We start from the raw sequence: 24,040 nt of genomic DNA on the forward strand, positions 1-24,040 counted from the left end.
CATGTAATTCAGGAGTATAAACTCATAGCTAAACTTATATTCTGTGGCAATATGAGAAGTAAATCACCTTTCTGCATTTTGAAGTGTTAACAATACTTCAGGTGGTGCCTCTTTTTTCCAACTATTGAATAAAGCAGTTGGAAAATAAAATGCAAAGTTATGTAAGGGTGGGTGGCTTTAAATGGAAAGCACGTTGTCATGGTGGTCACACATGATTTATACTTGATATCTTTTGTTTCATTGTTTTGTCAAACCAAATTTCATTTAAACCTATACAAAAATAGTTTGAGTTCTAGGTGGTGGTTGATTATTTCTTCCATATAGCAGCATTAAACTTTTTGTTTGGGTTTTTTTGGTTCATCAACTCAGATGAACAAATCAATTTTAGTTACCAGCTATACATAGGCTACTGCTTAACAGGAAAGAGTAAACTTTTTTTTCTTTAACTCTCATATTATCTAGCTAGTAAACCGTACCTGTGCTTTTTATTCTCACTTTTCATAAAGCCAATAGAAAAGACCAGAAATACAGTGAACTATTACATTGACACTTTTCTTTCAATACTTCTGTTATTGATCCACCATACCAGCCGCATAATGATTGGTGGCATAATAGGTGATCTTTTGTACAGTATCACTGAATTACTGTAGTAGTCTTCATGCTTGGATTGTTCAGTTGCTTTGAGTCACGTAATCTATTAAGTAATGTTTTAGTAAACAGATCTGTAGCGTGCAGGTGCAAATTTGACTTTCAAGGTAGAAGATGATAGAAAAGTGTAGCCTTCATTTTTTGTATATTTATATAAAATGTCAGTGTATGTAATATGTTATTTCCTCTAAGGAGATCTGAGGATCAAGAATGTGTACAGCATTTTGAACATAGAAAACAGAATTCTTAATATTTATGTGTAGGTTGTAGAATCTGTTCTCCACTACTGAAATTTGTTAGATATTAAGATTATTTTGGTAGAGTAAGGGGGGAAAAATAGCTGAAAAAACTGAATAGTCGGAGTGGACAGAAAACTGGTCTAAAAAGCTTGAACTTTATAGCTGGGAAATAGTCTGATCTCAAAATAGTGCAAATTTTTGGTCAAGATTTTGTTTTGTGTATGTATCACATTTGACTTCAAGTCCAGTGCTTGTGAAATGCCCTGGAAATTGAAAAATAGACACAACTCCCCACTTCCTGTGTGTTCTGGAGTTTAGCATGGGTTTATGAGTTTAGCAAGTGCAGGTTTCCCACACTATTTCCACTTCTTATTTTAGTGTCTACCAAAGTTGTTGAAAAGCTAGTTCAGTCTCCATTCCTTTTAATATTTTGCCTTTCTGCTGAGGCTGCTAAACAAAGATGTCCATTGTGTTAATGGGTTGTGGAGTTTTTTGAAGGGGAGATGGAGGGAGGTTAAAGTTCTGAAATCCAAGAGAATAGTTGAATGTACTGTATTCCTGGCTTTTTAAAAGTTGTCTTCTCTGTTTACTTGCAGGTTGTGACTGTTTCTCTTGTGGCATCTGTGTGGAAAGTGCCACACACGCTCCAGAACAACAACGGCTTTTGCTTGCATTTTCCAGTGTTTTTTTTGTCAGCGAGTTCAGCAAAGTTGTAATTCTTCAAGTGCCAGCCCTGAGCTGAGTGAGGAGCCACCAGCAGAGATGGTAAAAATGACAAAATCAAAAACGTTCCAGGCTTACCTGCCGAACTGTCACCGAACCTACAGCTGTATCCACTGCAGAGCCCACCTAGCCAATCATGATGAATTGATTTCCAAGGCAAGTGATTTGTTTAGAGACTTCATGTGGGGTTTTTTAACCAAAATTGTTGTCAGTACTTCCAATACATAAGTGGTATAAATCTGATGCATACTTCAAAGTATCTTCCCAAGAGCTCCATTCTTGGGTCATAGGTGCATTATACAGAGGAATGGATGTTTTCTGGAAACTTCGTGTAAAGCCCCATCTTCGTAACCCCCCACGAATGACAGGTAGGTGCTACTTTTGAGATGTGCCTGGTCTTTATCAGACCAGGATTAGATGTGATAAATTTGCTAAGGAAGGAAACTGTATGAGGGAAGTACAGAGCTCAGGATTGGGAAATTATTCTTGTTAAATTGATTAAAAAGATTAATCTAGTAGAGGTCACAAAATTAGCTTGTATTACACAATCCAGTGGATCAACATGAAGTCCATCACTACGTTATCTAAACCCTTTCTTCGTTCTCATTATTATATACCATCTGGTTAATTTGTGGAGCTTAAAAAATGGATTACTCTGAGGAATGTTCAAGCAGTCTCAAGTTTAAATTTCAAAAAGAAATTCTGAAGCTTTTGAAATGATCTAGCCCTGTCCTTTTATATCAATTGTGGAAAGAAACTAAGACTCCATAATCATTTAGTAAAATTTAATATCCAGGGGAAAATATAAAGTGACAGTTGGTGCTTTAAGTCAAATTAGGTTTCTGATGGAGCACCCTGTAAATATTTTCTAAGGAAAAAATGCAATTCAATTTTCAAACTTTGGTGTTTTTTGTTTTTAATGGTGGTGTGTGTTGGGGATGGGGGTAGAGTGGTTGAGCCAGAGAACAGCTTTCTTGGGGCCATCCCTTATTTATTTCCATCTTCTCTGTTCCCTGCCATCACCCTCTGTTGCTCCTGCCTGCTGGTATCTTTAGCAGCATTGAAGTAAAGCTGCTTCCTTGAGGAGTCCCAGGAAGTAAAGAAGCCACTCCTTTTAAGTACCTTCATTGTTCTCTAGTCCTGTGCAGAGGCCTGGGGAGTGAAGGAGGTTCCTTGGGCCACACACCCCTTAACTTCCACCTCAACCTTTTGTACTCCTCTCCTGGGAGGAGATGACACTTCTGGCACCACACACAAATGTCGGCAGTTTTGCTGCAGTATTGCTTGTAGATATCTTCTTGCAGGCCTGTTCTTCTCTTCCCTTCCTCCTGTTCTTCTCCTCTCCTCCGCCCTCCCCCCCCAAAAAAAAACCAAAACAAAAGAAAGGGTGTGATGTGCTGTGCTAATGCACAAAGCAGGAAGTGTGACTGATCAAATGCAAAACATTGAAACTGACTATATACAAAGTGCTGTCAAAAGCATACGTTTATTAAATTCAGAAAAGATGCAAGCTCTTTAGTTCTAGTAATCATAAATATTGGTTTAAAAAAAACTGTAGGAAAATACAGGCAGAAATGTGATTCAAATTTCTTTTAATCACAAAGAAAAATATTAAGGTAAGAATCGCCTTTTCTTCAGCAACACTCCACTATAAATTTCAAGAAGGAGACATGACTTCATTATTCAACACACACTGTAAGTAAGTGGAAGGTTAGATTTGAATAATTGAGCGGGGGAATGTTTTCCAGACCTGTGGAGTTACTGGGAATCGCATTTCATACTAAACAAATGGAGGAGGAATATGGCAAACTTTACCAGCAAAGTTCAGAAAGAAAGCTAGAACACTGAACTTTCAAGAAAAAAATGAGATCCCCCACATGTGGTTGGTATCTAACTTCTCATCCAGTAGACTTTTCTAGAGTCATCTAAATGTGATACAAGAAGCTCTTTAGTTTGACAGTATTAAGGTTTACCATAATTCCCAGACAGGCAGATATGTATAAAGGTTTTGAAAGAGGTCTTGATAATAAGAATATCTCTTGAATATATGCTCCAGTTGGATCATAGGTTCGTACTACAACTTTAAATTGTCTAGAAAGGATTAAAAACCTGAGACCGTAAAACTTTGAAGAGGGGTTATTGAGTGTATAGAGATTTTTTTTTCAATAAAAGATCTAAGTCCCATGTGTTCAAATAAATTTAGCCTAAGCAATGTCTTCCAGCCAGGAAGGATTCGGGTATATAATATAAAGTCTCTTGTTTAATACTGGTTTCTTATTCTCCAGTGAAGGTTTCTCATAAAACAAGCTACCAAACTTTCAAATGTTTGCAGATTGGCAAGTCAGCAAAATCACATTTATGGCCAACATTCCGTGAACTCTGAATTTCCTGCCTTTATGTTGTCATAATCTGTTGGTAAATGTTGTGTGTCCAATCTAGAAATGCATTAAATGTGAGGTGTATTTTTGCTTGTAAATAAAAATGTACTTGAGTCTTTGCTGCTTTCTGACCTACTGTACTGCTATAGTTGGGACCTGGGCAATAAAGGCAAATGAAAGGGAAAACGTTCAATTATTTAAAGCTCAGCATGTGTGAGAGAGAGACTTTGTAAGAGTGCATAGACAAATATAATGTTATGAGAACGCTTCTACATTTGGGGTGGGGGGTTTCTTTCAGCACAGAGTATTAATTCCTAATGTGGAATCTTGTAACCTACCTGTAAGCCTCTACGACACACAGTGCACCCACTAGGAAAATGAAGAGTTCACTACTAACTTTAAAAAACAAAAACAAACAAACAAAAACCCCTGTAATTGTACTGTTAGAATTTTAAACCTTCGATGCTATCTTAAAACAGACCATTAACATACTTGAATTATATATTAAGGCACTGTATTTAGAATTATACCCAAACATAATTGATAGTTGTAATTCTGAATTTTCTTCTGTCATTCTTACAAACCGTCCCTCCTCTCCAATGTAGTCCCTCTTAAAACATGTATTCATTAAAATAATGGGAACATGAATATATCTGGTATGTGTGGCAACAGTGAAGATATTTTAAACAAAAAGTTAACAGGGGTGACACTGTACTCCAGAGGCTGTTGGTATACATTTGACCTTGATTGTATACAATTGCAATAAATAAATATGCTGTACTGCAGACTATGAATTGCCTTGAAGAATAGTACTTTGATTGAAATTCTAAGAAAAGAGTGCATGACTTAAAGGCCAACCATTAAAATTGTCACTTCCTCATTCATAGAAAACTAAATGTAAGCTATCATTTTATGAATACTACTCAGTTGTGGATATAACATTAGAGATGTTACACTGTTTAGGTAGAAGGAATAGTAGTTTAACCCTTATACTGTCTACTCTAACATTTCTTTTCTGAGAACATATTTTAAAGGTGATCCATGGGAAACATATAGATATTTGTGCTGTCTTAGGATGTATTAAAAAAAGACTGGAAATGAAACCTTGTAAACCCTCCCCTGCTGTTTTTTTTGGTGTTGAAATTTTCTGGTTGTGACTTTCTGTTCTTCCTTAAGTACTAGAACTCATGGGATTATGATGCTTCAAGAGACTGAAACAAGGAAATTGGTGGTGGGGAGAAGATAAATAGCTGAACTTTTTTCTTTTTTTTTTTCTTTTGAGACTTATTTTTAACTTTAGAGAAAAGCTAGCCTAGCAAGAGATTCTGTCTCCCTGGTGCTTCTTTTGAGGGCTACACAGTCCTACTCCACATCACTAGTTTTCCAAGGCTTCCTCAGTGAAAACAGGACAAGCGAGACTTGATAATCAAAACACAGTAATTTCTAAACTGCTATGTGGTGCTGGTGGCTCTTGTTTCCAGCAGAGAGAAATACTTGTGAGAGGAGATTGTGAAATGTCTTGTTCTTTTTAAAAAATCAAATAGATTAAAGACAGCTATAGTTAATTTCCTCTTACTCTTTCCTGGGTAATCAATTGTTATAGCTTCCACAGTTATGCTTCTTCATACAAAATGGGAGGGAAGGTGGTCCATGCTATGAAACAACTAGGGATCCCTACTCTAAGGTGTTAGAGTGCCATGTTGGTGGTGGTTGTAGTTTTGGTTTTTTGTTTTTAAATTCAGCCCCACTGTGATAGAAAAGCTAAAAGACCTAAACACTTTCCCTTCCTACAGTCATGAGTCCTTTCGCTATACTGTGGGTGTTGGAAACACACACAAACAAGGAAAATCTCTGCAAAGCCAAAGAAATCTAAAAACAAGTTAGACCACATTCTAGGTAATGTAGATATGACTGACTTGCTTTTTCGGTCAAGGACATGCTGATCTTCTCCAGGGATAATCTTCCAAAAGATTAGACTGACACAATAGAGAGGTCTTTCAAAACTTTAAGCTTCAGCTGTAGATTTTTAAACTTCAGTGGCTTCCACAAGATTAGTTACAGACCATCTCCTCTTGTCTAGTGATTTAAACTAAATGTGGAGATCAGTACCTAAATGCCATTTTGCAGACAATTGAGGAAAGGTGACTGAGTGCAAAGATGCTTTGTATAAAGCTTTATTGAGGAACTTTCTTATTGGTGTGGCTTTGAAAAGCTGATGACCGCACAGAATGGCTTCTAGCATGAGCTAAGATTATAGTAGGCAGAACTTTGGTGAAAACCTAGATGAAATTTAGGTAAGCATGTCTCGCCATCATCAAATGGAGTAATTAAACCATACACCTAGCTCAGATCTTCCTGTCAGCCAGTGTGGCAAACAAATTACCACAAGCTACCTGGAGAACAGAAGTGACTAAAGGTTTTTCAAGCACTCTTCTAACCACTTCAGTAGGAAGACAAGAGACTAATTGGGCTGTCCTTGGCTTTCAATCTGTAGCTGTAGGAACTGAGCTATCTGATTAACTTGCACAGTGAATTAAATTACATCAGACTAACAGATACTGGATGTAAAAGCTTACGTTACTGTTTTGTAATGATTAATCCTCCAAGAATGAAGTTCCTGGAATCTCCAATTTCTTTTCCCACCTTTGTAAAACACTTTAAAATCTTTGCTGATGGAGGGCACAAGAATAAGAAATTCTGTGGGGTCATATTCTTTTTTGGAATTTCACAAGTGATTTGGATTTCACACATGCACAAACAAAAGTGGAAGGCTCACTAGAAGCACGAAGAGGTACAAATTCCTGATGAAAATTTTGAGAGACAAGGTGGGTGAAGTAATATCTTTTATTTGACCAACTTTTGTTGGTGAAAGACAAACATTCAAGCTTAAACAGTTCTTCTTCAGGTCTCAGAAACGTACTCAGACTGTCACTCCTAAATGTAAGGTGGAACAGATTGTTTAGTATAAGTAGCACATATTTCAAGGGCTTGTTCAAGGTGAAGTGGCCTGTTAACACCCCTTCAGTCATCCTACAGTCTGTCTCCCTCATTTCTATCGGTCCATAATCGTAGCAGACACTTATTGGTCCCCTAAGCAAAGATCATAGAAAACAGCTCCAGTATTTGTTCTGAATTTGGAAAAAAAGCTCCGTAACCTATACTTTTAGCTTGGAATATTGATACATTTCGGAGAGGGGAAGGGCCTTCCTATCAATAGAAAGAACAGGAGCTGAAGGAATCTACAAGATCAATCAGTCTCCTAGAGCCTTAATTTGGCCTTTCATAAGGTTTCTGAGAGTGATCATTATGGGGCTATAGATAATTTCGTGGACCTTTCATAAACTGTTGCTATTATAGAACAGGTCATCTATGTGCTCTCTTGGAGATATATATATATATATATATAAGGGGAGTATTCTGAAGAGTTCTCCTGTTGTAGATCAAAGCAAGGATCATTAGCTCAACCAGTGCATTCTTATAGGGTGAGGAAGCTCATTGAAAGAGCTGTCCAGAAGATAGCAAGTGCCTATTTCCTTGAAACAAAATCAATAATTTATGGTCATTTTTATGACCGTCCATTATGGTTTAAAAAACCAAAAACCTATAATGATAATATCCATTCACATATGACACTGGATGTACTGTCCAGTAGGAAGTATTTGGCCCTAGATCCTCAAGGTATTTAGACTCCAAACTTCTGTTGAAATCAATGGGAGTTAGGACCCTTGAGGATCTGGGCCTTAGCGCATTTGTCTACTGAAGGTGGCAAGTGTTCTAATTAAATAGGCAGCAATAAAATTCATCCATAAGGGCAGTACATATGTAAGGGAAGACCAACGTAGTAGCAGACTGGTTAAGGAGGAGGACTATAATGTAAGGGAAATGTCCCAACAGACCACTATTAAATCAGATAGTTATCTGTAGGAGAAACCTTAGGTAGACTTGTTTGATTAAAATGAAAATGTGATGAGTTTTTTAAGGACAAGTTATCACTGAAAAGGTCATGTCAACTTATGTATGCTTTTTCATTCATCCAGGAAGAAGGAGCTGAGGGTAACAATAGATTTCCACTTGCTTAAAAGATAAGGCTTTCTGGGAAAATAGGACTTTTTTTAGTAAAGCTGTTCAGGATGACTGACAGATGAAATCTACTCATGGAAGACCTACTACTTCATCAGAAGCTAATCTTTCTCAAAATGATTGCATGGTTGTTGAAAGAGAGACAGTGGGGGCGGGGAAAAGCAAGATTATTCTGATTACATAATAGACAATAACTTTGTTTCTAGAAAATCATCTACAATGCCAGAGTATACTAAGATTTGGAGCTTTTGTTTTTCTGCCATAAAGACAAGCCTGATTGCTGACAGATCAGTTGTCAGGCTGATAATTTTACATGATTCAAATGGGGCCTCAATACTGTTCTGCTATGGGTTGAATGTTTTCCTTTTCTGTTCAAGACCAGCAAAGTTAAGCAAAGATCCCCATGTGAAGCATTGCTGAAAGACTAAGTATAAAAGCCTTCAAAAGCTTTTTTGAGTACTCTGCTTGGAAGCTTAATTTTTGTTTTTAATCCTCCTAATTGTATCAGTTTGAGCTGATCAGCTCAGTTTTACTTTATCATCTGACTATCCAAACTGCCCTTTATGATTCTCTTTTTGCTCAGGTATGCTTTTCTCTTGCAGTTGGTTGAACATCATTGTTGCATAAGACATGACGACAAGACAGTGATATGTACATTTCCAGGAATCAGTACACATTTAATTTACTTCAGTGGAAGTTACTTGCATCTTGTGTTGGGAAAATAGAGCCCCTGGATTTTATCCCAATGTGAATACAGAATTCAGTTCTTCCAAGGAATTAGTACTTCTACCCTACTATGGTTCATGAGAAGGAGAAGTCTTGGCATAAACTGGATATCAGGAAAACAGTTTTATCCCAAGTTATTTTAAAAGGCTGCTTTCTTCATCCTTTGCATTTTGGCTGGTGGGGGTGGGAGGAGAATTTTCCCAATTCTACTATTACAAAGTAAATGTGACATTTTAGAATGTTCCAAGCCGGGAAGTTTATCTGTCCCCCTCCTTTATGGTATAAGGAATATTCTAAAAGATAATTGGTCACCTTGTGGGCTGAAAAGACCTTTTGCACCTACTGAAAAAATCCATAAAGGGCTCATTCAGAACGTTCTAAACTGGAGTTTTCTCCCCGGATGCACTTTTTTGCGGGGAAAGGGAGACTTTAAATCCCCAAATCAATCTTTGGTTTATTTCTTCAAGGATTTTTTTTTTTTTTTGAAGGTTCGAGGGAGAGTTGTCATAGCTAATTCTGAAGACGCCAACACGTTTTAGCCTAAGAAGATAATTTTGTCTTGCCTATCAATTTGCCTACTTCTAGAAATACTGTCTGCCAACCCTGTGTACACTGATAGTTTTTAAGGGTGGACCTCTTCTAAAATTCATTTTTGCAAAATCAGCTTTTCATTAGACTTTTTTAGTTCTCAGTGTAATTCCATCTACTGTTCTATTAAGCAATCATTAATCTTTGGAGTATATCCATTTGATATGAAGTCCTGTGGTGAATCTGCCCTGAAAAGCAGCTAGAACAGAGCTATCTCCACTTGCCTCGATATAGTATGAAGAAAGAGTTATATCTAGAGAGTACTAGCAACTAATCTTTATAAGAGAATAAATTAACCAGTATGACACATTTTCCTTTCCCCTCATAACTCAAACAACTTGATTTATAGACTTAATACTTTTAATCCTCTGAGTAGTTTTCACTACTTCTGTGAAGTGCCAAGGAATCTTTAATATCCAAAAGTGATAAAGACCTCTGTTTTACAGCTTACCCAGAAGATACTGCTTCCAGGATCAGTCAGTTATTGGTCCAGTGCTGACTCAAAGGGAAGAGTACCACCCACTGAATTATCAAGTTTCATTTCTTGCAACACATGCTTTTTCTCTGGATTGTGTTGTATCAGAACATTGACTCTGCCTAGTTTAGTGGATCACCACCTAAAATAACATGACAGATTAAAATTTTGCATTTCTTATCTGCCTGTTCTTTACAATTCTGCATAACAATTGAGGAACATGTACGTATGAATAACTAACAGTACACTGTTATCAGATAGTGCCACTATGTTTAATGACTTCCTCTGTCAAACTTCAGAATTGTTCATAATGCCTGCAGTAGTCCTTGGTAGGACCTGGTTGGCATCTGTCATTCCCCTAAAGTCATTTTCTGTGCAGCCAAACTCTCTAGTCACATGACCTAGTCTAGTGTGTGTTGTCTGTGGAGCAATAACTAGCTTGATATGCTTTTTGCATCAGGATAAAGCCACTTGGCCTGCCTTGAGGGGGTGTACATAAAATTGTTTGCTTAACTGCAATTTCCTTTTCTCCTGGGCAAAAATAGTTAACCTGATGCTACAACAGAGGTTATGTGACTTAGGAGTGCATCTCATACCTAATTCTGCATTCAAAGAGCTTCAGTTGAAGGTATGTACCTACCCTTCTTAAAGAGTGAAAACATTTAGAACTGCTTTATAATGTACTGACTATGTAGTGCAGTACTTACCAGTTGTATGACATGGCTACAACAAGCAGTTATATTAGACTGTAGTAGGCTTGCTAAATATATTTTAAAAATCTTGCTATTGATTGAACATTTTTTTAATGGACATATCTTAGGCCTTCCAAATACTATGAAACAGGAAGAGAGAGGGAACTGAATGGAGTTACTGTGTGTGGAAATGTGCTCTTGTTGACTTTCTACAAAACATGAAAAAGCTTTGGCAGTATAGAATCATAGAAATGAAGGCCTGGAAGGGACCTTAAGAGGTCATCCCCCTGCACTGAGGCAGAACCAAGTACACCTGGACCATCCAGGATAGATGTTTATCTAACCTGCTCTTAAAAATCTACAATAACGGGTATTCCACAATCTCCTTTGGAAGTACTCCAACTATAAATTTAGTTGTCATTGTCTAGGACCATCAGAAAGCAGTGTTGCAATACGTTTACACGGTAACCTTCAGTAATGTTCAAATAAAAACAGTTTCCCAGCTGCAAAGTAAAATAGCTGACTTCTTTGGCAGGATTTTGAGTACTATCTCATAATTGATGGCACACTTTATCATGAATCTCTGCTCCCATCTATTCCTGCCACTTATAATCCATCTTTTCTGAATAAATCAGAAGCTGAACATGCCAACATGACCATTCTGAACAGGAGATACTGTAGTTGTTTAGAATAGCATATGTATGGTACTTAACATCTTGAAAGTGCTGAACAAGCATTACAGACTATATGTTTACAGTGCACTGATACAATATCCTCCATAGAGTGAGGTTTATATACTGATTAGTCATTTACAGGTATAGATTTAGTTCTGCCACTGAAGTGTCATTTCTCTCTCCATGGGCAAGTTACTTCAGTTCCCTCCATCTCAGCTTCCCAGTCTGTAAAATTGTTGTATATTTGAAATAGAAACATGAAAAAAGATAACACAATAGAGAATAAAATTAATGGTGTTATGCATAATGAAATTACTACCTGTGAGCAAACACACTAATTGCTAAAGTTGTAATTTATCTGCAGTTTCAGTGCTAAAATAAGTTGCTCTTTGAGTGTCCTCTGCATATTCCCACTCATGGGATGTGCTGGGAGGTGCAGCTCTGATGATGGAGCCGTCTCGTAGCGATGGTTGTTGGAGTATTGTGTGCCCCTCCCACACTTTACCTCTCAGGTCCTGAATATTCTTAGTGTGAGGCTATAAAAGAGGGCTTGGTACCCCAGCTGCCTCAGTTCTTTCCAGCAGCAGCAGATGGCCATAAACTGGACTAGATCCATCAGATCTAGATCTTCTCTCTAAGAGAGAGCCATTGCCATAGCTTAATATTCTTAGGTGTTAGTTCTGGTGTTAAGGTTAATTAGTCTATTTCTTGTTTTTGTTTCTAAAAGTTTAATATTTTAGTTCATATCTTTGGTTCCGCTCCCCAGATCCATGATAGGATATGATAGCTAAAAGACCTGATTTCAAGAGGTGCGCCTCTTGTCCATCACCCTTCTAATGGTGATGGCTTGTTTAGTAATAAAACAGATGGAAAACTAAAGGTGCAAGATCATTAGGTGTCTCCCAACCCGCAAGAAGAAGGACCTCAGGATCTGTCTTCAGATATAATAGATCCTTATGATTCCTTGTCTCACTTTTCCCAAAGGCATGTGTTTCAACAACAGTAACCACCTTCTTCACAGCCACAGAAGAGGAGAAAGTATTTTAAACCCAGAATGAAAGGGAAGGAACTTTCAGCTTAGTCTTCAGGATTGAATGTCAACCCTCAAGTTTTATGTGAGGTTGGGGAGCTTTAGCTAACCCTCGTCTCCACCTTTCCCACTTTGTCAACACTTGGCGTTTCTGAACTACATCAGACAAATAGATTCTGGTCCTAATAAAAGATGGATGTGTCATTCAATTCAGTTCCCTCCTCCACCTAACCCTCCTCCTTCCCCTCTCACAAGACCTTTTTAAGATTGGAGGTTCACTCCCTTTTGGAAGCAGGAGGCATAGAGAAAGTGCCAAGGGAATTCAGAGGTCAAAATTCATTCTTCCATATCAGAAAATATTTGGAGGGCTTTATCCCATATTAGATCTATAGAAGCACATTTTCTTTATCAGAAAGTACCAATTCTGAATGTTGACACTAGTATCCATTATACTTTCGCTAACTACCCAAGATTGTTTTCAGCTTGTGAGCTGAAAGATGCATACTTCCATATCTCCTTCAGACCCAGGCACCACAAGCACCTTAATTTTCTGATTGAACAAGACCGTTTCCAGTACAAAGGCATTTCCTTTTGACATTTTTGCTGCTCGCTGGGTATTTACAAAGTTCCTATCCATAGTAGCAGCTCATTTAAGATGCCAGGGTATATCCGTTTATGCTTATTTAGACAACTGGCTGATCAAAGCCTAATCAGAAGAAGGCCTTTCCAAGCACATAGCTTATACCTGTTCCCTCCTCAAGATGTTAATAGCTTATTTAAAAAAAAATTCTGCTGCCTACTCAAAGGATTCACTTTCTAGGATCAGTTCTAGGGTAGGCAGAGCTTTTCTGCCAGAAGACCGATTTCTGAAGCTTCAATGCATTATAGCAGTGCATTACCAGAATCCTACTCCGAAAAAAAATATTTTTATTTTTTTTATTTTTTTACAGTTCTTATGGGCCTTATGGCTTCAATCACTTGTGATAACTTCTTACTCTCAGCTCAGGATGAGAAGTCTTCAACGTTAAATTACAGATCAAACGCAGCATTAAATTACAGACCAAACGCAGACAACATATATACGTCATTGACCATCCCATAAAAGATATTTCTGTTCTTGACATGACATGGTAGACTTGGTGTTGCAACAGTCTAAGAGGGGTAGCTTTAAACCCGCCATCCCCGTTAGAAAATTGCCTCAGGTGCTTTCAACCAGAGATAGCCGCACATTTCAACAAATTAACAGCTGTAGCCAGCCATTGGAATTCTCAAGAAAAGTTACTGCATATAAATATCTTTGAGTTGAAAGCAATCTATTGTGCCCTCAAATCTTTTCTACCTCAGATCCAAAATAAGGCAGTGCACATCTTCATAGACAATATAATGGCAATATGTTACATGAACAAACAGGGAGAGATTGACCCTTCCTAGCTGTGCCTGAGACAACAGCCTGGTGGACCAGCTGAGCAAGTGTGAGGATCCATAGGTCTGGAGCCTGGGTCCGCATTGCCACTTGACAGCCCCGGTGAAGTGGTAAACAATGGTCTGTGCCCCTTGTGTGCTCAAGCATGCTGGGTGTCCTACCCATGGAGATCATGATGAACAGGTCCCTACTGCATTCTCTGATTACATAAGAACAGCCATACTGGGTCAAATCAAAAGTCCATCTAGCCCAGTATCCTGTCTTCCAACAGTGGCCAATATCAGGTTCCCCAGAGGGAATGAAGAGAACAGATAATCATCAAGTGATCTGTCCCCTGTCATCCACTCCCAGCTTCTGGCAAATAGAGGCTAGGGACACCATCCCTGCCCATCCTGGCTAATAGCCATTGATGGACCTATCGTCCATGAACTTACCTAGTTCTTTTTTGAACCGTCTTATAGTCTTGGCAAGAAGTTCCACAGGTTGACTGTGTGTTGTGTGAAAAAATACATCCTATTGTTTGATTTTAAACCTGCTGCCTATTCGTTTCATTTGGTGACCCCCTAGATCGTGTGTTATGAGAAGGCATAAATAACACTTCCTTATTTACTTTCTCCATACCAGTCATCTATCATATCCCCCCTTAGTCATCTCTTTTCCAAGCTGAAAAGTCCCAGTCTTATTAATCTCTCCTCATATGGCAGCTGTTCTATACCCCTAATCATTTTTGTTGCCCTTTTCTGAACCTTTTCCAATTCCAGTATATCTCTTCTGAGATGGAGCAATCACATCTGCACGTATTATTCAAGATGTGGGCATACCAGGGATTTATATAGATGCAATATGACGTTTTCTGTCTTATTATCTACCTCTTTCTTAATGATTCCCAACATTCTGTTTGCTTTTTTGACTGCTGCCATGTAGTTTTGTATCATATGCAGATTTTGCCCCCTTACTGTTTTACCCCTTTTTCCAGATCATTTATGAATGTTTTTTAACCCATTCATGCTACAGTAGAACCTCTAAGATGCGAACACCAGAATTACGGACTGACTGGTCAACTGGACACATGGCAATCAGGCAGCAGCAAAGACGAAAAAAAAAAACCACCCAAAACCAGCAAGTACTGTACTGTATGTGTATTGCATCTTAAAGGTAGGCACATCTGAGCTGCCTGTCCTCACCCCCACCCTCTACTTGCCACTCGTGGGGCAGCCACTTACAGGTAGGAGGTGATGATGCTGAGGTTCACAGGCACAGCATTGAGCCCCTGAGCAGGAGCAGCACTGGGGTCTGTGCCGCTTTCCTGCACTGGGAAGGGGATAAGCTTACAAGCTCAGTCCGAGTCCGGGAAAGAAACTTCCCCAGCCCAGCTGTTGATGCTGCAAGGAAGCTGCCAGTGCTGGGGTGGGAGCTGCTATTGGAACCTGGCCTGGAGCGTGATCTGCTGGAGCCAGAGCTTGAGCTCCTGCCTGTATATTGCGCTCTCGAGGAGTGGCTCATTTTTAAAGGGCTATAGCCTGCACTGTGCGACCACTGACGCTGCAGTGCCCCAGGGTGCCTCACTCATCACCCTTGCAGCCAGGGGGCTAGAACCGGCTGCCTGTCCCCATCCCCACTTGCTGGGCAGCCACAATCAGGTAGAAGGGGAAGATGCTAAGGTTTGCAGGCACAGCTGTGAGCCCCACTCTGAGCAGTCTACCTGAGGAGTATCCCATAATGACTTGCTTAGAGTGACGAACAACCTTCATTCCCAAGGTGTCCGTAACTCTGAGATTCTACTGTATTTAAAGCCTAGGGAAATCACCTGGAGGCTGTCTGTACAGTTAGGCAGATCCCCAGCTTGCTGCTGAAGACGGACCCTGCTGCCCTGTTCCTGATACCATGCCTTGCTCCTGATCCCAGTTCATGTTTTCCTAGACCCCACTCTCCTCCTGACACCTCTCCTGGTCTCTTTTCCACTAACCCTACCTTGGTTGATTAATTTGGCTCCACTCTGATGCAGCTCATTGACCTTCACTCTGACCTGATCCTCTTGCATGACACTAGTATAGGCTGCTGCTTCTGGTCTTGACCATCTAGACTGAACTCAGACTACATTGAGTCCCCTGCAACTCAGATCCCAGCCTTTACCCATGCCCCATACCCAGGATCCTGATAGCAGGGATATAATAGAACTGAATGAATGGTCATTAAAGAAATCAGTGATAGACAAGCTCTTCACTGTGTGGGGGTATCTGGATGTAATTTTGAGAAATCTTGCCTATTAGAAGTGCAGCAAATACTGATTAATTGTACAAAACAGTCAACTCGAAAGTGCTATGATCTCAAATGGAGTAGGCCTTGTAAAGTGGGCAAATGATATGTTTATAGATCCACCATTTGTACCAGTTCAATCTATTCTTTAATACTTACTTCAGTTAAAGCTATTAGAAATGTCTATTTCCTCTTTGAAAAATCTACCTAGCAGCTATTGCTGCACACTATGCATTGGTAGATAAGTCAAGTCTTTGTGCATGATACAGTAAAGAAATTTATTAAAGGACTTGTCAATATGTATTCACTGATAAAGGGTCCAGTACCATCACAAGATCTCAATTTAGTCCTTTATGTAGTTAATGAAATCTCTTTGAGGGTATTCTTTGTTTTACGTGTCTATTAAAAGTGCTTTCATCATAGCCATCATAGTAGATGAATGACTGAATTACATGCTTCATTGCTCATGCTTCATTCAGTGTCTTTCACAAATATAAAGTACTGCTTCATCCTAATCCTAGATTCCTCCCCAAGATGGTATCTGATTTAATCTTAATCAAACTATTAATCTGCCAGTATTTTTCCCCAAGACCTCCATGCTCTTATGGGTGAGTCAAAGCTGCATACTTTAAATGAATGTTAAAGGAGATTTGACTCACTCACTATCCTAACAGAACCAAGGAACGTTGCAAGTCTCCTAATCTCTTTATTTCATATTCAGACAGCCATAAGGGACACACAGTCACTGCACAGACGCTCTCTAGATGAGTTACACGGTCCATAGAGCAGAGGTTCTCAAAGCCGGTCCACCGCTTGTGCAGGGAAAGCCCCCTGGCGGGGTAAGCCAGTTTGTTTACCTGCCGCTTCCTCAGGTTTGGCTGATCACGGCTCCCACTGGCCGCAATTCACTGCTCCAGGCCAATGGGGACTGCAGAAAGGGGCGCGGGCCGAGGAACATGCTGGGCGCCGTTCCCACAGCCCCTATTGGCCTGGAGCAGTGAACCGCGGCCAGTGGGAGCCGCGATTGGCCGAACCTGTGGACGCGGCAGGTAAACAAACAGGCCCGGCCTGCCATGGGACTTCCCCTGAACAAGTGGCGGACCGGCTTTGAGAACCACTGCCATAGAGGAAAGCTATAAAGTAGCATTTATTCCACAACTTGGAATTATCTCCTGTAAATGCAAACAAACTTGTTTGTCTGAGTGATTGGCTGAACAAGAAGTAGCGCTGAGTGGACTTGTAGGCTCTAAAGTTTTACATTGTTTTATTTTTGAATTCAGTTATATTTGTGCATAATTCTACGTTTGTAAGTTCAACTTTCATGATAAAGAGATTGCACTATAGTACTTGTATTGGTGAACTGAAAAATACTATTTCTATTTTTACAGTTCAAATATTTGTAATCAAAAATAAATATAAAGTGAGCACTGTACACTTTGTATTCTGTTATTGAAATCACTATATTTGAAAATGTAGAAAACATCCAAAAATATTTAAATAAATGGTATTCTATTATTGTTTAACAGCATAATTAATTTTTTGATCGCTTGACATGCCTACTTTAGATATTTTCCTATTTTAGAAGTCTGTAGAGCTGCTACTTGGAGCTCTATATGTACATTTACAAAACATTACTCCCTAGACCTAGTGTCCAAATCAGGCCCTCAGTTTGCTAGAGCAATAATTCAAACCTTACTCAGTCAGGACTCTGAGCTCTACCTTCTTTACATAAGGTACTGCTTATCAAACTATCCCACGAGTGGCAGTAAACAAAAGAGAGAAGGAATTAAGGGTACTTACCTGTAATCAGAATTTTTCAAGATGGACTCTGCACATTCATGCTCCCAACCCAGTCTTCCCTTCTTCCTCACAGTCCTAATGAAATCCTACGCCTGAGAAAAGAGTGGAAGGAACAAAAGCAACCAGGAGTGCCAGATACCCCTTTTATAACCTTGCCATCACAATTTTCAGGGAGACGGCAGAGTAGGGAGGGGCACGAGTGCTCCCATAGGCATTGCTGTGAGAAAATTTCACTGTCAGAGCTGCATGTGCTGGCACATCCAATGAGTGGGAATATGCAGAGTCCTTTTCAATGAACTCCAGTTGTAGGTAAGTAAACTTCATTTTCTGGAACTCTGCTTTCAAAATATATCCAAGCACTTTGATGGGGCTTACAGTTTTGCAGCAGAATATTTCTTAAATATATGGTAGTTTGAGGCTGTTACTTTTGGGAAATCAATTGTAAGATAGTACTGTTTTAAGGGACCTTGCAACTCCCATTCTCTGGTTATTAAAAACTAGTCAAACATTAAGAATCAAGTAACAATCTACAAGTTATGTCTGTGGTACAGTACTTGCCACATAGGTAGTTCATAATGTTGCCATGTCTTGATCTCAAGAAAGCTGCTACATCATCTGGGGAAAAGGCCTAATTGCAGTCAGGTTGAGGGTGATGACAGAAAGACTGCTATCATAGGATGAAGAGGTTGGCAACTGCTTATCTCAGTTGTCTGAACTTCTCTGCTATAAGGAGGAAAGAGAAGAGCAGGAACTTTAAGAGTGAGTTCCTGAATAGGTAAAATTTCCTGAACAATGTTTATATGAAATTGCTTGTTTCACCCCTTCAGTTTAAATCTAGCTTAGTTATTTTTTAAAATAATTTCAGCAAAATCTGTTCATGGAAAAGATGATATAGTTTAGTTAATTTGCCATGGAACTAGAAGTTAGTAATTGATGTGTTCCAATCCCAGCTTTGCCATTGTCTTTTTGTGTGGCTTGGGTAAGTAATGACATTTCTTTCCTCACCCATATAATAATGTCTTACCTGCCAAACATGGTATCGTGAGGCTTAATTACATAATGTTTGCATGCTGTTTTGAAGCTGTAATGCACTATGTAAATGCTAGAGATTATCAATAAATGGATTCTTTAAATACAAGTGTTAGTCTATTTATTTGATTTTGATGCAGTAATACTTATCTACTTAAGTTGTACCTTTCTTGCTAAAGTCTTATGAAATTTAGCCTTAAAATGACTGACACATGATTGAGTATATAGGATAAATTAGCAGAATTTATGAAACCCACATTTGGAGATTGTGCCTAGATCCTTTCCTCCTGTAGAAATCCTAGATCCTCTCCTGCTGTAGAAAAGTGGCGAGAACTTCTGAGTTACCGCTACCACACAAAGGGTTTTTGGATAAGGGAGAGTAGAGGCTACTTCAAACTAAAGAATCTAAGGATCTCTGTGGTAATAGGGTCCCAACACCAGAACACTCATTAAACTTTGGGGAGCATCTCTGGGGATGCCTGCCCTCAGCCTGGTCAGTATGGCTCTGCTGCCATCCACCCTGCTGCTGTCAGTTGTGCCTTACCCTCATATCTAGGAGGAAGGGGGACATGGTCATGCCCTGAGAAATATAGCCTAGACATATCCAGTACAAATGTACTAGAAGATCTGGAAGATGGGGCTAGCTAGAAACCCACTTATGTTTTGCCATCCTGGATTAATGTTTGTGGGCTTCACAAAAGAAATGAGTTTTTTAAAGAGAGATTTGAATGACCTGTGGGATGACTGGTACAGGAATGAGTGCAAGGTACAGGGAGCAGCGTGAAGAGAGGAAGAATAAAGTTTTTGAGAGGAAAGATGCAGAGCTTAGTTTTCACCATATCGAGCTTAAGCTGTGACACAGCAATACAGCATCCTGTGTCAGAAATACAGTAGGTGATAATTGAGGTAGATTTTTAGAAACAGACTAAAATGGTGATAGAAGTTCTGCTATTAGGTTACGAGGAAAAGAGAGACCAAAGATAGAGCCTTGAGAAACATTGATGGAGATGGAAGGAGGAGGGACCACTGAAAGACAATGAAGGGTTTGTTGGAGGGAAGAAAAGAACCAGGGAGGGTCAGAGTTGATGAGGGAATGAGACAATCTGTTAAAGAAGGGGAAAAGATTGAGGAGGTTAGAGAAAAGGCCCTGAAATGTGTCTATGATGAGTCATTGGAGGCCTTGGTGGGGACAGTTTTGATGAAGCATAAAGAATGAAAGCTAAGTGGAAAGAGAATCCAGTGGAGAAGTAGAAGCAACGGTTGTATACAGGATTCAAGAAACTTACTGATCGGAGATGGGACTGTTCTTACTGAAGTCAAGGGTCATTTTTGAAGGATAGGGATATTAAAACATGCATGAATGCTGAAGAGACAGCCAGGAATGGGAGGAGGTGTAGTCAAAATTACTCAAATCACACAACCTGTTCTAGTCCATTTCACTGTGAAGCTAAGTACAGAGGTAGAGCATCTTAGTACCAGTGCTGCATCAATACGGCTAAAAATCATTCCAATGTCTTGAGGTGGTACTTATGTTTGTCAAAGTATAGTGGCAACTATGGGCAAGCAGCAAAAATAACTAATTTTCAGAGACAAAAAATACCCTTTTAATGAATTATTATCCATTGTGCATTTCTTGTTGAACTTTCCACACAATTCTAAATCACAAAATTGTAAGCACAACTGCAATTTTTAAAATGGGGGAAAATGCATGCAATGCTTTCCCTTTTTAATATGAGATTTTTTTTAAAATGTACTTAGCTCTTAAATGCTTTCATGGTAATTTAAAAAATACTATTTTGCATGGTGTGATTTAATAATAGTCTTCCTCCTCAGACTGAGGCTTTGTGACTGCTGTGGGTTGACTTGGGGTTAAACTTGCAGCTGCTACTAGAAGATCAAACAGCAGCAATAGCCAGGTAGTTATTTCTTTAAATCTACTTACAGCTGGGCTCATAAGTGTTTCTTTTGGATGTGGATCTTGCCACTATTGGCCATGCTTTTTGTCACTTTAGGACTGGAGTACTGCAGTGCACTTTAAATAGGGCTGGTACAGTATTTGGCAACCATTTCTTAAGTATTGTTTCCTTTTGTGAATACGTTATACTCTTTTATCTTCACTATGTACTTTTTGTTTCTGGGTTGTAAGGTATTGGTTTTAACTTAAAAAGCCCTGGGATCATCATGCCCCATTACAAAAAGACAACCCTTCTCTGTTTCTATATTGTTGTAGGTGTGGTCAGCAGAGGTAACTAGTAAGTTGGAGTCCAATTAGTACAAAAGAGGGAGAGCTCTCTGTTAGGCCCCCAGACCTTTTTGGAACACTCCTCTCCATGGTATGTAATGGCTTGAGTTTGCTAACCTTCACTGTATGCTCTAAGGCCCAGCCTCTCTCCTCTCTGTCATGAGGAGTGGTGAGATTTGTGATGCTGGCTAGTGGCAGGGTATTCAGATGTTTTTTGTTGTTGGAGAGCTCATCTTTCTTTCCATATCTTTGGTATTCGTGGTCTGGGATAAAATGAGCCTTTTTATTCCTTGTATGTAGTTGTATGTTTTTAAAAGGAGTTGCTTTGGTGCTCCTTTTGATTGACAGTATAAATCTAAATAAATGGCAAAAAGTTGCTAAGGATAGGAGGATTTTTGTTTTGTAAGCAAACCTTTGTTACCAAAGTCACCTTATATTAAAAAACAGTATTTTTAAAATCTAATTTCCTTTCAGTATTTTGTGATTAGTTTTACATCTACTTCAGTATGGATTGTTTTCTGACATGGCTTCTCTTCCTTGCCTCTCTAATGTGCTCTGTAATCTGTCCCTGCAACCATGGGAGCAGGTATAAACAGGCCTACTGTCCATAGTGTTCCAAAGTGGCAGATTTCTCCTTTCATATTGCTAGGTGGCCACAATTGCATCCCAAATCACTGGCCGTTCCTGGTCAAAATGGTATAATTCACATTTACCTTTTCCTTTGACTGACATCCTAGTTTGCTAACTGTATTTTAATGGGATGTATGAGGCAAGATTATTTCAAAGCTGATACTAGTATCAGTGCTTTGTGTCATCTTCAGACTGTGTGTAAGAACATACATATACTACGTTGACTTAGTCATTGGCTTCTGCTTTTTCACAGTATATAGAGGTGTCAACTTTAGATCGAGTGCATAACAATTTGTATGGAAAAAGTCTCAACGTTACTGCACATAATTTAGAACTTTCATGACAAACTCTCTGTCTTAAGCCTTAATGATACAGGAAATGCCATGAGTTATTAGGGTTGGGGGAGGGGCTGGGAGACTTGTCTGTGATACCTATAATTCAGATGGTTTCAGATTATAAAAAGTAAATAATCTGTACTGCAAATTTCTGTGAAAAGATCCTGTGTAACAGGAAATCCTTTCAATGGTGTTATGTATAATCTACATGAACATAGTCTTTCAAAGAAAATATTTACAGTGGGATTTTTCAAATGCACTCTGACCTAATTCTGCTCTCACTGAGTTCAGTGGGAGTTTTACCATTGATTCAGTCAGAGCAAAGTTAAGTCAGTGCTGAGTATTCTTAAAAATCCCTCCCTTAATCTGCAAACAAATTGCACTGCCTTTTCTGCATGATTATGATTCATTTTCTTTTGAAGTAATATATGTAAGGGAAAATGAGGATAATTTCACAAAAATATCCAACTTGTTTCAATAACTAATGAAATCTCTACTATTACAATATTTATCCCTATCCATATTTCTCAAGATGGCCCATAAAACCTGATAACGTAATTGATTTAGCAGTTTTAAAAAGTGGAAAAATACATTTCCATCTGAGCATTTTGAATACTTCATTGTACACTGAATGATGGGTTGCCATAAAACAGTTTTCAAGGAATAATAAAAAGTACTCAAGTTTTCAGGTAAAACCTTTCATGAGAATGCTTTTTTTGTTGTTGGGGGGATGGGGGGAATGATGATTGTAGCCATACCATCTTGGGCTGTAATCTTGTGAACTACATAGTGTTGGATCTATTCTATTCAAGTTTTTGTAGTGCATTAGCGCCGTAGTATCTGAGCACTATCCCAAAGTGCAGTAAGTGATCTGAATAGCATCTGTCCTGTGGTTCTTTCCTTCTTTTTCTCTTCTCCCCCTTGGAGGGATAGGGATAGGAATTATATATGGAATTTTGTTGAAGTTAGTGAGTGGGGGTGGATTTGGTATGTATGATGTGCTATGGGTTTATATGAGCAAAGTCAAAAGAATTATTTCCTGCAATTGAAATAGAAAGTGGTGAGATGAGTTGGTTGTTTTTTGGCTAGACCCCAAGAAAACACAGAGTACCCAGAAGGCTGTGCTGGTGATACAGAATGAGTGCTGAATAGATGTTCCACAATAGTGTAAGAGGGATGTGTGCACTGTCCTTTTGGAAGTACTGTTTTTTATGAGATTTAAAATCAAGATCCTGAGTACAGTAGTCATTTTTGTCCTTTTTCCCAAGAAAAGGAAATTTGGTCAGGACATTGGGGATAATAACATCCAACCTGGATTATTACATTCTCAATTCTAAATTCCCTCTATACTTTCACTTCAGTATGATATTCTTCAGTTCCTTATCTAAACAGAGCAGTAGCATTGCTGTAGCTGTTAAACTCTGTCTGATTCTTTGACCAATGTGGCTGCATTTCAGTAGTAGGTGACCTGACCATAAAGGTAATTCTAATATATATTACATCCAAAAACCTGTTAAGTTTGCATGCCTCTTAGTGTGTCTACAGTCTTTGTAGGATTTTATACTGTTTCTCAAATAGTGTTGCATACGTTTTTCCCTACAAACAGATATACAAATGTACAGTGTAGTCCATTACTTTATATATCAAAGGAAAGCAATGAAGCGTGGGTGGGTGTGGGTGTGTGTGATGCACCTTGTTCACTGCCCATCGTGTAAAAGGTACTTTAAAAGGCTGTAGAAAAGACTGCAAAATCACATGATGATTGAGAAATGGCATGTAACTGCATAACAAAAGACTGAATTGTAATGCATACACACATGGGGACAAAGTTAAGGGTTGTGCGTGCCATCTTAATTCTGATAATTTTAGACTTTTGGGGGCTTAACCATGCAATCTTAACATCTTCTTAACATAGTTTTTATGAAGGAATTTCTTCTGTGACAGGCATGCTTGGGGAATAATATGGAGATTAGTCTGATAAATTTCTCAGCCTCTGACAGTCCCTACCCAGGAATGGTTGGGGAAGGAAACCTGCTTCTGCTAGACTTTTCTACCTTCTGGTTAAGGGGTCA

The 24,040-nt window shown here is 39.0% G+C and overlaps 1 protein-coding gene across 6 annotated transcripts in view; it reads left to right on the forward strand.

Annotated features, from left to right (window-relative positions):
• Positions 1 to 24,040, forward strand: part of YPEL1 (yippee like 1) — a 39,303-nt gene that overhangs the window by 6,988 nt on the left and 8,275 nt on the right. For 4 of the 6 annotated variants that reach the window (XM_048821952.2, XM_048821955.2, XM_048821954.2 and 1 more), the window contains exon 2: positions 1,484 to 1,766. In XM_048821952.2, the coding sequence (XP_048677909.1) occupies positions 1,650 to 1,766 (117 nt within the window). In that variant the 5' untranslated portion in view covers positions 1,484 to 1,649. Of the gene's footprint in view, positions 1 to 1,483; positions 1,979 to 10,402; positions 10,486 to 24,040 lie in introns of those variants that run through there. The other 2 variants (XM_075119967.1, XM_048821957.2) reach the window with 2 other exon arrangements.

The sequence above is a fragment of the Caretta caretta genome, chromosome 15 (assembly GCF_965140235.1).
Source record: "Caretta caretta isolate rCarCar2 chromosome 15, rCarCar1.hap1, whole genome shotgun sequence".
Lineage (NCBI taxonomy): Eukaryota > Metazoa > Chordata > Testudines > Cheloniidae > Caretta > Caretta caretta.